Here is a 14,092-nt window from a genome sequence, read left to right on the forward strand (position 1 = left end):
CCCCTGAAGTAAATCACTACAACTGCCGATCACGACACGGCTCCTGTGGTAGAGCTAAAAGGCTGATCCAGTCGGTCTTTCCGAATCCGAGCATGGTTTTGATACGGAGTAATATGCATATTACTTTCGACCTTGCGAAAAGGGCCAAAAAGGGGAAGGGAAAGGGCAACAAGCCCGGAGCTGTTAACCAAGTAGGTTAAGGGCCCGTAGAGTGTACATACAACCAATTCCCACGCAGATCAGTCGGGACGATCCGTATGAAACGGGACTTGGAGAAAATGTGATTAATCATCGGCAAAAAGCGCAAATCCCAAATCCCCCCCCCCCCAAAAAAAAGATACCCCAAAAACCCCCCACCAAAAAGATGGGTAATATTGACCCCAAAAATACAAAATACACGTTCGGCCGAACCAACAGAAGATTGAACCCCCACTCGCCGTATTTTGCTGAAAACAGCGGTTAAGGGAAGATGGATCACGTCATAGACTTTCAAAACGAACGGTTGAACGGTAAGTTTGGTAAGATAATGTCTATTACAATCCAGAAGGGCACGGAATGTGATACCAGATCTGGCAAGTCTGGATGAATCCAACCATTTGAACAAAATCACTGCCAAGGTTCGGTTTGGCGCAACTGATTCAATTACGGCCACTCCGACCGGGATGGCTGGCTGGTGCTGATTAAATTAATTGGAATAGCGCGTGGCGAAGTTTCGGCGCTAGAAGCCTTCTAGAAGGATTCTGGAAGACGCTAAGAATCCGCGTTATTCCCCCGACCTTCCATGGTACCAAGTCGCTGGGATCCACATGCTGAAAGAGGTAGAGATTGCTTCCATCGATCTGTTACCAAGGTGTTCGGCCGCGGAAAGGAATGAAACAAACGGATAATGCGGGAGACGAAACTGACGATTTGAACAAATCTGATATCTTCATCTATTTTGATTGTTTTTTTTAATTGTTTTTATTTTTATTTTTGCCTTCGGTTCCTGAGACCCAATTTTCAGCATCAAGAAAGATGGGAAAAAAAGGCTTAAAAGTGGAGTCCACTAGTGTATACAGGTCATCTTTGTATCGGAAAATTTTCATTATCATATTCCTTTGACAGGCCCAATCTATAACAATGTCTTAGGCGAGAAGAATCCTCTTTTTCGGCCTTCACCGATCTTTCTTAATTTTTTTTTCTTTGATTTTTTTTTCTTCTCCGTTGTTTTCACTATTTTCCCGCGGTAAACCGCGGGCTTTTGCGAAGATGTCCGTTTATTGGTTTTTTTTTTTTTGTCTCCATACTCCCTTTTTCGTCTTTCGGACCCGGAGAGATTGTTTCTCGTTCCACGTGGCTGATCGACAGATCGAAAAATTCAAATTATGACAAGTCAAAGAAATCAGGTCTCCGTATCAGGTGGTCGTCTCATTTCTTAATTTTGTTCATGTTTCATTTTCTCGGAAAATTCACTCTTGCTGCAGCTAGTGGTGTAGACCGACGATCGTGATTTCATCACAATGACTTGCATAGAAAACGCGGTGGATCGTCCATCCATGTGGCTTCTAAACCAATTCCACATGATAAAGCTAAAAAACCCTACCTTAGTATGTGTAATCCGTCGATAGAAACTCCGGTTCTATTTCTTTAGAGTCAAATAAACATCAAATAGCTTTTTTTTGCCTTTTGAAAACAAAACCTTTCTCGTGCTTAATCTCGGTGAGTTTGAGGTTGTTAGAGAATAACAACCCCGTTGTCACTTGGGGATTTATTGGCCCCCTGTACTGGTAATCTGGCAGTGCAGGTCGGAGTTAATGCAAGCTGACTTAATTAAGATTAGTCTGTTGTGACCCTGGGGGCCAAATCCAATTGGCATGACGCAGACCCCTTGACCTTTATGGACTGGAGGCATAGGGTGTCATCGCTTAGGGCAAACATACATGATCCCGGGCAACCCTTGCAAGCCTCTTACATTTTGCATGAAGTTATCAAGGGAAAATTAGCTTTCAACCGGCGCGTCACAGCCAATTGCTCTGCAGATTGGAACATTCTTCTATGCATGTGGTATAGATCCACGAACTTTTGAATGTCGGATTATGTGCTCTTAATCTCTCGGAGCCGGGCGTCCACAGGCTTCTCTGACATACATCAATAATCGTTGCCACCTAATCATCTACTCCATACTCTTGTGTGCTCACTCGCGTCCCACCTTGCACCCTGATCGACTCTGACTCGCCGCGCTTCTACTGCATGGTGGCGGGGAAGACGGGATTGACGGGTTGAATGGCGATCGTCAAATCGAATCAGGTCAGCGGAAGTCATTGTTACTCCGACTTTCCCTAGACCCCTCCTCGTCGATCTCTTAAATATGCACTAAGCATTCAACTGCTTGGTCGTACTTGAATATTTTTTTTTTTCCAGATCTCAGAATGCTCACTTACATACAATACCCCCGCCTCTCAGTTATCCTCCGAAGCCGGTGGCTTTGACTTCATGCAGCGACACCTGGACGATCTCTAGGCATCCCACATTTTACATTGGTTGCACACTGCAGGGCCCTCTTATCAGCGACAATTCTTCTCAAACCTAGTATTGTTCTTGTTTTCCCTTCTGTTTTGAAGGGAAAATCATAATAATAATTAGAATATGTTCACGTGGATGAAACAAAAACGTTGAAGATCAAGAGTAAGCAAGAATGAGAAGAAGCTCCGCAACATTGAAAGCGGGGTTAAACAGCCCAGCAACTAAGACAATCGTAGCTTCCAATATCCCATTAGAACTCACCTCCATTCCGACGTACAGAACCACTACTGCACAATCCAACTCCACATCACTCCTAAAAACACGTTTTTACCAAGCGACTTTTGCATTAGACCACAATTTACTCAACAGCTTGGTCTTCATGCGGGAGACCGCGCACCGCTGATCATCAACATCCGGTTCAAATCCCGATGTTTTGGCGATCCCATCGTTGCACCGGAGTTTTCCCAGAACGCACAACACAACAGAATCAGCACTGGATACTTTTTGTCCGATGTCCTCCCCCGAATGCAATCTCGACCAAATCTCGGAACTCTTCAAATTCCAGTCCAGTCTCTTTCCCAAGAGCTAGACTTGGAAGCTATAACTAAAAGCACGCGGCCTGCCGCGCCCGGACCATGCACGGACAGACCAACATTTTAGCTGCTTTCCACTCTGCTCTAGTTACTCCGTCTCTCCGTAGCTATACAGAATACAGTACAGAAAGATAGAAAAACAAAAGAAATTAAGGGAATAAAAATCCTCGGGAACGAGATTGAATCTGCAAGCAAGCTGCAGGCTAAAAAGGACAAAAAAAAAGGGTTTCCCAGACGAATTTATAACGGCCCCAATCCCTTCCCTTCCTAGCCCCTCTCTGCTACACAACAACATGCAACTCGGGATGAATGCTCTCACCCACTCAATTCCTTGCTTTGAGAGCTTAGTGGATCCCCATGAGGAGCAGCCATGCGATAGTGCAGAATTGTGGAGTCCTGCACCTCGACCAAAACTGCTCTCTGCATGCAATTATGGAGTTCCTTTTCTTCTTTTCCAGAAGATTGGCTTCTGGCAACGTGCCCGGCCGGATCTTTCCAAGCCGGTTCTGTAAGCAGCTGTGCTGCACTGCGCATACGAAGAAGTACGGAGAAAAGTTTGCATAGCTTATGGATCAAGATCCATCCGAACGGCATGTAGTGTCCCTAGCGCACTTGTAACTATGGGGATAGGCTCAACTAGCTTAGGACCTCATGTGCTGTGATCCTGCGTGAACACAGTGGGCGCATGGTGGTTTGTCGGGGAATCAAGTGTGTGTTCCAAGGTTTCCAGGTTGCATGCAGAGTAATATGCCCAGCTGCTCATGGGCGCAAGGATTTCCCGATTGAGATTTGCATTCCCTTTGTTTAGAAAAGTTGCCAGTGTTGCCCACCGGCGCAGGTGGTCCCATAATCGTCAGTGTCCAGTGCGCCGTCACTTTTTCGAGGTGTATTGAATTTGTAGAAAATTATATCCATTATACCTTTTAGCCATACTTCCGTACCCATATTCCACATATTCCACGGATGAAATATACAAAAATTGAAATGATCGTCCTGCCCTAGTCCCCTTGCCGCCACACATCCGCTGGTGGGTAATCAATAGTGCACAGAACCTACGACATGTCACTTTTGACACATGGCGTCCACACTTGCATACCGCGTGCCTCCCAGGGTTCATAATTTGGGTCAATTATGCATCTTTCTTCAAATGTTTCAAGGTTGGTGGCAAAGCTGTGCATGACCGGGATTTCCTAACAGGGGTAATAGCAAGAGAAGGGGCTTTTCTGAGGGATTTCCTCTTCCAGCAGGGGATTTGCAACCTGCACTAGTTTAATAGTTAGTTGTTCCTTGCAATGTAAATCCTTGAATCTTGTCCCGATTCTGCTTCTCTTTTATATGTACATCCGGAGTACTGTCAATATTGGAAAGGAAAACAAAGATTCCCATTCGGGGTCCGGGGTCAACTGGTTCTGCCAGTCAAGATACCAGTTGACCCCAGGTGCCGAACATGCAACATTGGAATGTTCAAATATTCAAATATTCAGTTTGAATGTTTGCTATATCCCTGTCCCATGTGGCTAGACCCCCAAAACAATACATGTGCCTACAAAAAGACCCACCCGGGCACCCTTGAGTGTCTCCAGGTCCTAATCCTCGGAATATCCTGCATGGCTAAGTACTAGGATGTGGCTGGCTACAAAGCACTTACATTCAAACTTGACCTAGGAACCACTAGTTGATATTGGTGTACTAACCTTTCAAATAGTTCACATTCAATTACTAGATAGTTCCCACCTCGTCAACATACCAGTTTCAACATTCAACTTTAGAAACCAGATAGCTCTAATTCGCTCATCGAGTCCCAGTCCTCAGTGCCTTTGACGCTCTGTACTTCGTGGCAAGACGGCAAGATGCAGAGTCAGGCAAGGTTGGTGCTTGATCGATCCACACCCCCCTTCCAAGGTTCTCCTCCTCCCCGGGCAAGTAGTACATGCGTACATACATAGCCACCTGAGCACACGGGGAGGGATTACCATACCCTGTATGGAACTGTACGTACACGCTAGGCAGACATCCATTTAAACCCATCCAAATAGATTATCTACCATGTACCAATTGACAGATATACATGATCCACGAAAGTAAAAGGCCAGGGAAAAAAAGGGGGGGGGGGGGGGGGGAAGAAGAAATGTAATTACAAAAGTTCGGAAATAACCTGACAGAAATGAAGATCATCACCACCAAAGCCTGACCACCCATTTAAGCACAGTAACGTCCTAGCGCGAGAGCCCATAGCTTAGCAAGGGGGTGATGCGCTGAAAAAGTATCCTGCTATTTTGTAATAGGTCCGTTGAATGTGTGATATGACATATAGGTAGTAGTGGAATCTCCGATCAGATCGCCCCGTTGAGTGTGTGAAGAAAATTGGTTGGGATGCGTCTGCGCTAGACGATGTATAGTACGCGGTTTTGCCATATGTTTAGCCTTCTCGAGCGCCGGACTAGGCTCTAGCGTTTATTTGTGACGAATGCTAATTTCGGTGGTGGCGTTGGTCACACGGGCATGTGTACTGTACCTACAGTACAGCCCTGGAGAAGATTAAAGTAATAATTCCATGGATGGTGAATGGTGGGTAACCGATCATGAGTGACGCAGGTGTAGAAATAATATGGAACTTAGTACGGCTAGGCTTGTTTCTAGGGCCCTCACTAGCACTTATGTGGAATAGCACAGGCAAGTCGCCTTAGAACACGTAACATGAATCTCGGCAAGAGTATGATAGTAGTATATTTCTGTAGTAGCGCATACGTGCTGGAAATATCATCCATCTCTCCACCATTGGCCGAGGGAACTGCCCGAACCAGCCATCTCGACCACCTCCTCGAAACTGATTTCCACGCGGAACATTTGGCCATCGGCAGTTCCATTCCCTGAACCAACAGGTGTGACAAGACCCCAGCTAACCAGTCTTTCCCAAGACTCGCGTGCCACGTCGCGACCCCAAACACGACCCGGCGTGGCCGCAGCACCGGACACTGAGGCGGATGTTTTGGCAGATGTGAGCAACCGCACATATTCGCCGTAGGCAGCTGGGAATGACAACGCGAGTGGTGCCACGCTCTGGGACTGGGGGCCGTCAAGCCCTGGGTCAAAGAGTGCTGCCAGGCGGGTTGCTGCGAGGAGCAGTGCCAGTGGCAGCGATGAAGGGCTCGAGGATGAGGCGCCAGATGTTGAGAATGGGAGGGGTGCAGGGTCAGCGCAGGAAAGAGATTGTGAAGCGAAGCTCTTTGGTACAGGAACTTGAATGGCAAGCTTATCAGCTCCTCGTGTGCTGAGATTCAGTTCACTGATCGGAAGAAGCGCGCTCGTCATGAAGTCTTTCACGGACTTGGTCTGGTGGTAGATCCGCTTGAGGTGGAACTGTAAGTCCTTGTCCTCCCACATGTGCTAAGAAGAAAAAGTTAGCCTAAGCAGGTATTTGCTTTTCTTCTTGGTGGCTTTACCTTCAAATATACTTTCCAGCCCTCTAGTAGTGTCTTCCAGCTTGTTGTTTCCAGAACAGCACGCTCAGAGCCAAGTGCATCTGCAATCTGTAGGGCTTCACTCTCATCGATATCCAGACTTGCCATACAGATTTCCGAGAACGTCTCATAAGTTCTAGGGAGTGGAACATATACATATCGATGGCTGAAACGACTCTTGACTCGCTTCTCAAGCATTTCAGTGACATCGACTTTTGTTGTAAGCCCAAGCACTGCGATCGGCGCCTTTCGAGCCTGTGCAATATCGAAAAGGTTGTACAGCAAAGTTTGTCGGGGATGTGTGACGAACAGGTCGAACTCATCGAGAAGAATGATGATAGACTTGGCAGCAGTCACCCCATTTTTGTTAGTAGAAGTCCCGAACAATTCTTCCGGGTGAGAAAGGAGGGCTAGTAGGGTTGCCATCGTATCTGCGTAAGAGTTGATCTTAAGAGTGTCGTCCTCAGTGTTGGTCTCACGACCAAGTTGACGCCACATTTCCCGCAAGGCTAGACGGTCGTCTGTGTGGAGAAAACCATTCAGACGAACTACGTGGAAATCGTCACCATGGTCCTTTGCGAGAGAAGAAATTATAGTTTCAACCATCGCTGTCTTTCCACATCCTCGTGATCCCAGAAGGAGCATTGAATTTCCTTCGCCCACAGTCACTGTTTGCTCGATCAGCTGATTGACCTTGGCGTATTCGCTCTCCAGGCCCCTGAGGGGGATCTGTCGCTTTCCAGCAATTTTCTCCAGGAGGAAGTTTGTAAGGATGCGGACTTCGTTATCAAGTCCCTGTTGGCAGAGATCTCGCAGAGCCTCCACGTACTCAGGAAGGGGCTCTGCCACTTCCGGAATTTCCTCCACCACCGGCTGATTTTGATGCAAGTCTTGCTGAATCTGTAGCGCAACGAGATCATCAAGACCGTCATTATATGTCTCCAGTACGTCCGGTTGGTCCTCATTGACCTCATCATTTATCCCATTTGACTTTGGCTTAGCGGGAGCTCGTCTCGATCTTGTCCTTGCAAGTGGTTTAGGCGATTTCTCGTCAATGTCCATGTCCACATCCTCCGAAGGCTCCGGTGCCTTTTTCTGGACACTTCTTGCCCCACGGGTACTGCGAGGTGTGGCAGCTCCCCTCCGCGTCGAAGTCGGTGTCTGGTCATCTCCTTCGTATCGCACGGGCGCCTTGCGCTGCCGTCCGCTGGCCCGTGTGCTCCGCGGCGTCTCTACAGCAGGCGCATCATCCACACCATCCAATTCGAGTCCTTCTGGTACTTGTGCGCTTTTTCTTCGAGTCGATTGCCGTCGTGATGGTCGTGATCGGGGGCCACGATATTCTTGGTCTTCTTCGGAGTCTGGCTCGGCATCAGGAGATGAGGGCGCGGAGTGAACATCATCGCCTTCACTCCCCATGGCGACATCACCGTCTTCATCTTGGGATGGCTCTTCGGAGACTCTTCTCCGCTTGGTTGCGCGGGGGTCTCTCATGGTTGAAGTTGGGGTTTGATAACGGTATAATCGAGTTGAAAGGTGGATTTGGCGGAACGCGACAGACGTGTCCGCTGGGAAATGGGTGGGTAGTCTCTGCAACGACTATTGATATTATCAATGTTAAATGTATCACTCCACTTAGAGTTGCGTCTCAAGAACCATGTCGTGCGGAGTATGTTATAATTGATGACCCATTGGCCTATCCCCTGATTATGAATAAATTGAGGAAAGGCGAAAGTTTCCAAGGGGTTTATAGGTATGCCCAGGCGCGCTTCCCGAGTTGGGGATTTCAGGTGCAAGGGGAAGAGCTGTTGACGATGTTCGGGCAACAAATCGCAATCTCCGTGTTTTACGCGCCTCAGGCCGCGCGAGATTGGCTTTCCCTTTCCCTTTTGGTGCTTATCCCTTGCCGCTTTTTGTACCATGACATAATCCTCTAAATCGACGAGCATTAGTCACAGTCAAATGGTGAACTTTACGTCTGCCATCAGGTTATACTCAGTCCTGGAGGTAATGCCTACCAGTAGTATTTTCCGTGCTAATTTGAGTTAGGCGCTCAACTTTTCATCAATCGCTAAAATGTTCCCGATTCCGTTTTCCTTGGTCAGAGGCTTCTCTATGTGAATGGATACATTATACATATATCCACATGGCTCCAGTAAGATTGTATGTACATTCAACATTTGAATGTTTACATAGTACCATGCACGTGTAGGGACTTTGAACCTTGGAACATAAGAAATTAAACAGCAGGTTGCCCTCCAAAATATTGAAAATTTGCATAGAACAGAAAATATCTTGACCAGTTTCAGGTGGAAGTCACAGCCCGTCACATCTCAAGAGAAGGGTCCCTTTCCGGAAAGGGACTATAACTTGACCAAAGGGTACTAGATCCTGTGGGCGGCTCCCTTCTTCGCTCTTGTTGCGATCGATTCCAGTCTGTCCCCTTCTTGCTCTCCTTCTTCCTCCCAGATTTCTCTTCTCTTTGTTCAGTGTAGTACAAACCATGTCACTTTGCTTCATCGCATTCAACCCGTACTTGGGGAACAAGTTCTGCTCCCACACTTGACGGATGTCGGCAAGGGCTTTGAGCACAACGTAGCGAGTAATGGCCAGAGCCTTGAGCTGTGTCGGTGTTCTAAATGATTTGAACACCTTGTTGTCCAAGAAAGCGGACATATAGGTCGTTTGAAGATGAGCAGTAATTGGATTGAATCCAGCAGTCGGGTGCAACAAAGCTATGTACTGTGTACCGGGAGTCTGCTTGAAAAATTAGTCTATGACTTGCACACGTGAAAATTCAAGAAATATTTCTCGGAAACAAAAGAAAAGTATATCGAATGATATAGGGTGGAGGGAAACCGTACCGCTAGTTTCTCAAGGTCTGCCATTGCTTTATCTTTGGATAGTTGCAGCACGGCAGCATAGCCAAGTGGCCCAAAAGAGTCAGACACACGAGTCAAACGATTGAAAAACTTCAAATGCTCGTCTATATATGGCACAGGATCTCCATATATCTCGTACGTCTCTATCTCTGTTTTGTTCTCCTTCATGAAGGCTTCGGTACCCACACTAATGGTTCTAACACCACCTGCTAGATAGACGCGAATCTTTTTAAACTTCTTCGCATCGATCGCAAGCAAAGCAGTGAACAGTGCCATGGAAGCGCCCATGCTGTGACCATAGATATGAAGTGTCAAGCCATTGGCAAACTTGCTCAACCCCTGTTGTGTCTGAGACGCGAGAGAGCCAAAATCGGATCTTCGGCGAAGAAAGCTTGAGCAGAGGATTTTCTCACGAATCCACTTGCTCCCGGAAAATAAGTCTCAGCAGGTTCAACAGCAGGTCCACCGACATAGTTGGATAAGCTTCCAATATTGAAAAAGCATTCGTGTGAGGACTTTGGCTCGGTGCCACGCCAGACGACCCAGGCATTTTTGGAGTCGTGTTGGTCCATGAATGCCATGGAATGCACAATTGACATTGCCTTTTACTTGTTAGATATCCCCACGACATAAGTTCTAACTTGATTTGTCTTGGAACGTACATTCTCAACACCCTTAAAGGCGTCTTCAAACTCAAAAATAGTTTCAGCATAGGAAACAAGAGTGGTGCTAGGCCCAGAAGCAAAAGTGGGGTTATCGGCTTTGAATTTCTTCAAAAGAGTGTCGGGAACTTGTCTTCTTTCATGATCGCTCATCGCTGAGGGATGAATGGTTGTTCTTTTCTTTTTGTTCCAATCCGACAACTTCATACGTGGAGATATGAGGTGTTAGCTCTCACAATGCATCAACAGTCAAGGATGACTACTAGTACCCATCAATGTGGGCATGTGCTCAAGTGTGGATCCTTGTTAGGTATTCTTACCAAATTGGCCATTCCACCTCCCGCAAGCAAGTATGTTCTCGAAGTCAGAGACATGTCTGAAGATCTTCCTATACAGAGATAACGTTGTTAGAAGAGCCAAATGGCGCTTAGCGAGTCTGGCAAACCTCGGGGGAACAAGTGTAGTTCTCCAGAAGAATAAACCACGAGAAAAACGCTGGGGAGTTTAGGCTTCATATACATTTTCTGGAAACCTGTAAGTCCAAAAGGTAGCCCTGGTCTTGTCGTTTCGTTTCCCCCTTGTGTCGTGTCAAACCTCAAGTCCGAATTTTGCAGAGTGGCGCCTACAGAGTGGAGAAACATTCCAGGATACATCCCCAAAAACACCTTGGGAGTCAAGTGAGCTAATCATAGTAAAAAGAGCAATCGATTTGGAGTTCGGGGTGTCCGAGTCTGCATATCACGCCGTAGCCCATCACCTTCCGTGTATCCCAATAGTTCCGGCATATCTGTCGGCTGTTGAGTTTTGATCTCGAGCCGTGTGTGTGCTGAGACTGAGAAGGGCTTCTCGGGGTGATATTCCTAGGGATTGCAAACATATTTGGCCAATCAATTTCACGTGTGGCTTTCGTCAAACGTATGAGACCGATGTCTGCCTGGGATTGATATTTCCACACACGTGTAATGCTGTGATCTCCGTGACGCGTGAGCCCAAATATTGGTACTATTTCGCTTAGGAACACCTCTTTGGTGGCTGAAGCGGGACTTTCAAGACTTTGTCCCTATAGCTCAATCATCTAAAGTTGTCGAGGATACGGAGATTTCAAGTTTTCAATGTATGCGTTGATACGCCAATACAACTAGGGGAGTCCGAGCACAATTGGCAGACGTAAAACGGCTTTTAGTGAACAGCTGATCACAGGCTCTGGAAATATTTTAATAAACTTAAAATATACCAGGTTTCTCATTCGAGGTCCAAGCATCAGCACTTGAGTGTATTTTTTAGTTGTATTGGGCTCTTCCAGGAGGCTTTCGAGATCCAGAACAATGTGATCAAGTATGCATGAGCAGTAACTTGAAAAGAATCATGAGAGTGAGTAACCATGTTTTTATTTGAGGGATAATATTGGCAGCTGTGATGGGCTTGGCGGTTTTGACTCGTTGGGAATTGATAGTATGACATCGTGCATTGTTAGCAAGTTCAAGGATAGTCATTGGTAGGGTAGATTTTCCATGGGCAGTATGGTTATTTCGAGGACGATTTTCACATGGTAATTCACAATTCCCTTCCAGATGTCTCTATAATGGATTAGTGTCTTCGAATGTTTGTTTCGAATGAGTGGGAATCCGAGAACTGTATTGTTCATACTACAATAGTACCTATTTATCAGATAAATGCATATCACTCTTTCACCTTGGGGGTTGTTATATGTTTGCAGGAGGAGTATGACCTGTGCAATCCAACTATGAGTGGCGAAATATTCAACGTTGAGAATTGCACTTTAAGCGAACACATACAAGATATCAAATCTGATTTTTCGGTCATTGGGGAAGCTTTGCCACCTTTGCCAAATAAAAATAAATCCCAATTCCAAGTATCAAGTATGTTCTTAATATTTAGTATGTTTATTTCAAGCTTGGATACATCCAGGACTATTAGAGCTTAATTACTAGCCCCAGCGTGAGGCATTCTTCCACGTTCAAATCCATGCGTGTTCACAGAGCATCTTGCTTCTACACTCCTGGAAAGTAAACCAAGTTTCTGCCTCCTACCATCAACCCTGTGATACCTATTTGGAACCGGCGCCAAAGAAGTGCTGATTCACTCGGCTCTTAAAGTGACTCTTAATACTGCTTGCATATTCGATTTAAATTACGAGCACTGTTTGCGTAATGTGAATTTTTTAAGGATTTCTTTGATAGCATGTAGATAGCCAGAGAAGTTCCATTCACAGATGGTTCTGATAAAGGGTTAGATTTGGCGAGGAATACGTATGTGTTCATTCTAGTAGTTTGTAAGCTAACCGCGAAGTGAAGAGCGTGACCCCACTGTCCATGTGTGTGATAGTGATGCAGCAATCACATACATGGATGCAGCCCTCGAGATAAGATTATTTGACATACATAAGTGGAGCAGTTCCTTCAACTCTTTGTCAGTGATACGGCTCGGGCCGACGAACTCGTCTCAGTGTCTCGAGGAACCCCCCCCCAACTCCACAGTGCATTCTGTGCCCCCTGGTGCCTGCGTCCAGGCAGCCACTGCCGCAGTCAGGTGCTAGTTAGCGTGGGTTGACTTCGCTTGCAGATGCCACATCTGCAGGACCTTCAAATGTTGGTTTTATTGCGGGGTCAGAGACTATTTCAGGGCGACTATCGAATCCGGTTGCAACGTTGTGGGGCCCACGTCCTCGGACCTCGACATCGTCAGGGTTCACTATGTGTGCAGCCCGTTCGAACTATGGAAATCTCTTTTACTTTCTCCCTTTATCCAAGATAGGTAGGGCTCGGCTTCCTTGTCCTGTACTGCCAATTTATTTGGAAGTCTTGTGATTTCTTCGCAAAACATACCTTTTCAAAATGTTTGTTTGACCAACACGTCCAGTGTTTCTAGAGAACAATCATAGGGTCAGTGCGAAAGGATTGCGCAGGGTCAATACTACCTTGTCGGTATGTGGCTTCTCTAGACTGAAGTTCATTCCAAATCCCGATTTTGCTTTACCTAGTCTGTTCTATATTGGATGATTCTCAAGGAAGTTAATCACATGCACCTTCAAATTTGGGCTCCACGGTATGATTATTCGTGGTTCTAGAGTCAGAATCCAAACATACTACTTACATACCAGTCTACGAGAGACAAATTTTAAGATTTATTGTACTAGTACCTATCCACATAGGCATTTGCATGCTAGCAACAGATCTTCCAGGAGCTTCTGCTCGTATGGAAATCATCAATTATGAGTTCGTTGTAATTCAAGTCCATTTGCCACACACTTTCTACCTGGATCTATGAATGCATCTCGTAGGATTAAAAAGACTGACCAATTTGGACATGTATTTTACCAAAGAGAATTATTTATCCCAACCTGACCTGAGATAGCAAAAGTCTAGGCACCGGTGGCATCTGGGTTTCGTAATTCTTTGAAGACTGGTGTATCAAAAAGGAGAAAATTTAGTTGATTCTACTTTTCAAAAACCAATGATCTTAGGTCCTCACCCTCCACTTCATTGAACCGTACCCAGCCCAACTCGAAAGCCTTCGGCTTACGCCGACAAAGCCATGCCATGAAGTAGCTATCGTCCAATCGTCCGAATGAGCCGGACTTGCTAAAGAGCAAACGTACTATGAAGAAAAGAAATGCCTCATCTTTGACCGGAAGGTGATTGTGATAGAGCTTGCCCTTGAATTCAAGGAAGGCTTTGTTCAGCGTCAATTCAGTCAGCCAGATTGTTGTGGCGTCGACATTCGTATCACATACTATTCAATGATCTCGTACAGCTCGGTCTTTCTGGCTTTGAAGACACCCGAGAAGTTGAACAGGTGCCCAGGTGAGCCTTTCGATTTCTGAAAAAAAAGCATATAAAGAGGTCCAAATTTCCCCTCTGATCCATGTAGAGAATCACCACATCCTCTACTTCTTGAATACCAGCAGCTTCTAGTCTCTCTGAAATCAATCCTCTCTGATCAGGTCTAACACATTGACTGTCTTGATTCAT

At 46.1% G+C, this 14,092-nt stretch overlaps 2 protein-coding genes across 2 annotated transcripts; both read right to left on the reverse strand.

Annotated features, from left to right (window-relative positions):
• Positions 1 to 5,855: 5,855 nt before the first annotated feature.
• Positions 5,856 to 8,050, reverse strand: N7466_008224 (origin recognition complex subunit 4; the record flags this gene model as incomplete). The annotated part of the gene is made up of 2 exons (XM_057167613.1): positions 5,856 to 6,482; positions 6,539 to 8,050. The coding sequence occupies 2 exons, from the start codon at positions 8,048 to 8,050 to the stop codon at positions 5,856 to 5,858; spliced, it is 2,139 nt and encodes a 712-aa protein (XP_057018244.1).
• Positions 8,051 to 8,940: 890 nt separating this feature from the next.
• Positions 8,941 to 9,910, reverse strand: N7466_008225 (uncharacterized protein; the record flags this gene model as incomplete). Its single annotated transcript, XM_057167614.1, has 4 exons — positions 8,941 to 9,036; positions 9,059 to 9,313; positions 9,421 to 9,814; positions 9,852 to 9,910. 4 exons carry the CDS (start codon positions 9,908 to 9,910, stop codon positions 8,941 to 8,943), a joined length of 804 nt encoding a protein of 267 aa, XP_057018245.1.
• Positions 9,911 to 14,092: the final 4,182 nt, after the last annotated feature.

The sequence above is a fragment of the Penicillium verhagenii genome (genome assembly GCF_028828195.1).
Source record: "Penicillium verhagenii strain IBT 33310 chromosome Unknown utg000008l_segment0_segment0, whole genome shotgun sequence".
Taxonomy (NCBI): Eukaryota; Fungi; Ascomycota; class Eurotiomycetes; order Eurotiales; family Aspergillaceae; genus Penicillium; species Penicillium verhagenii.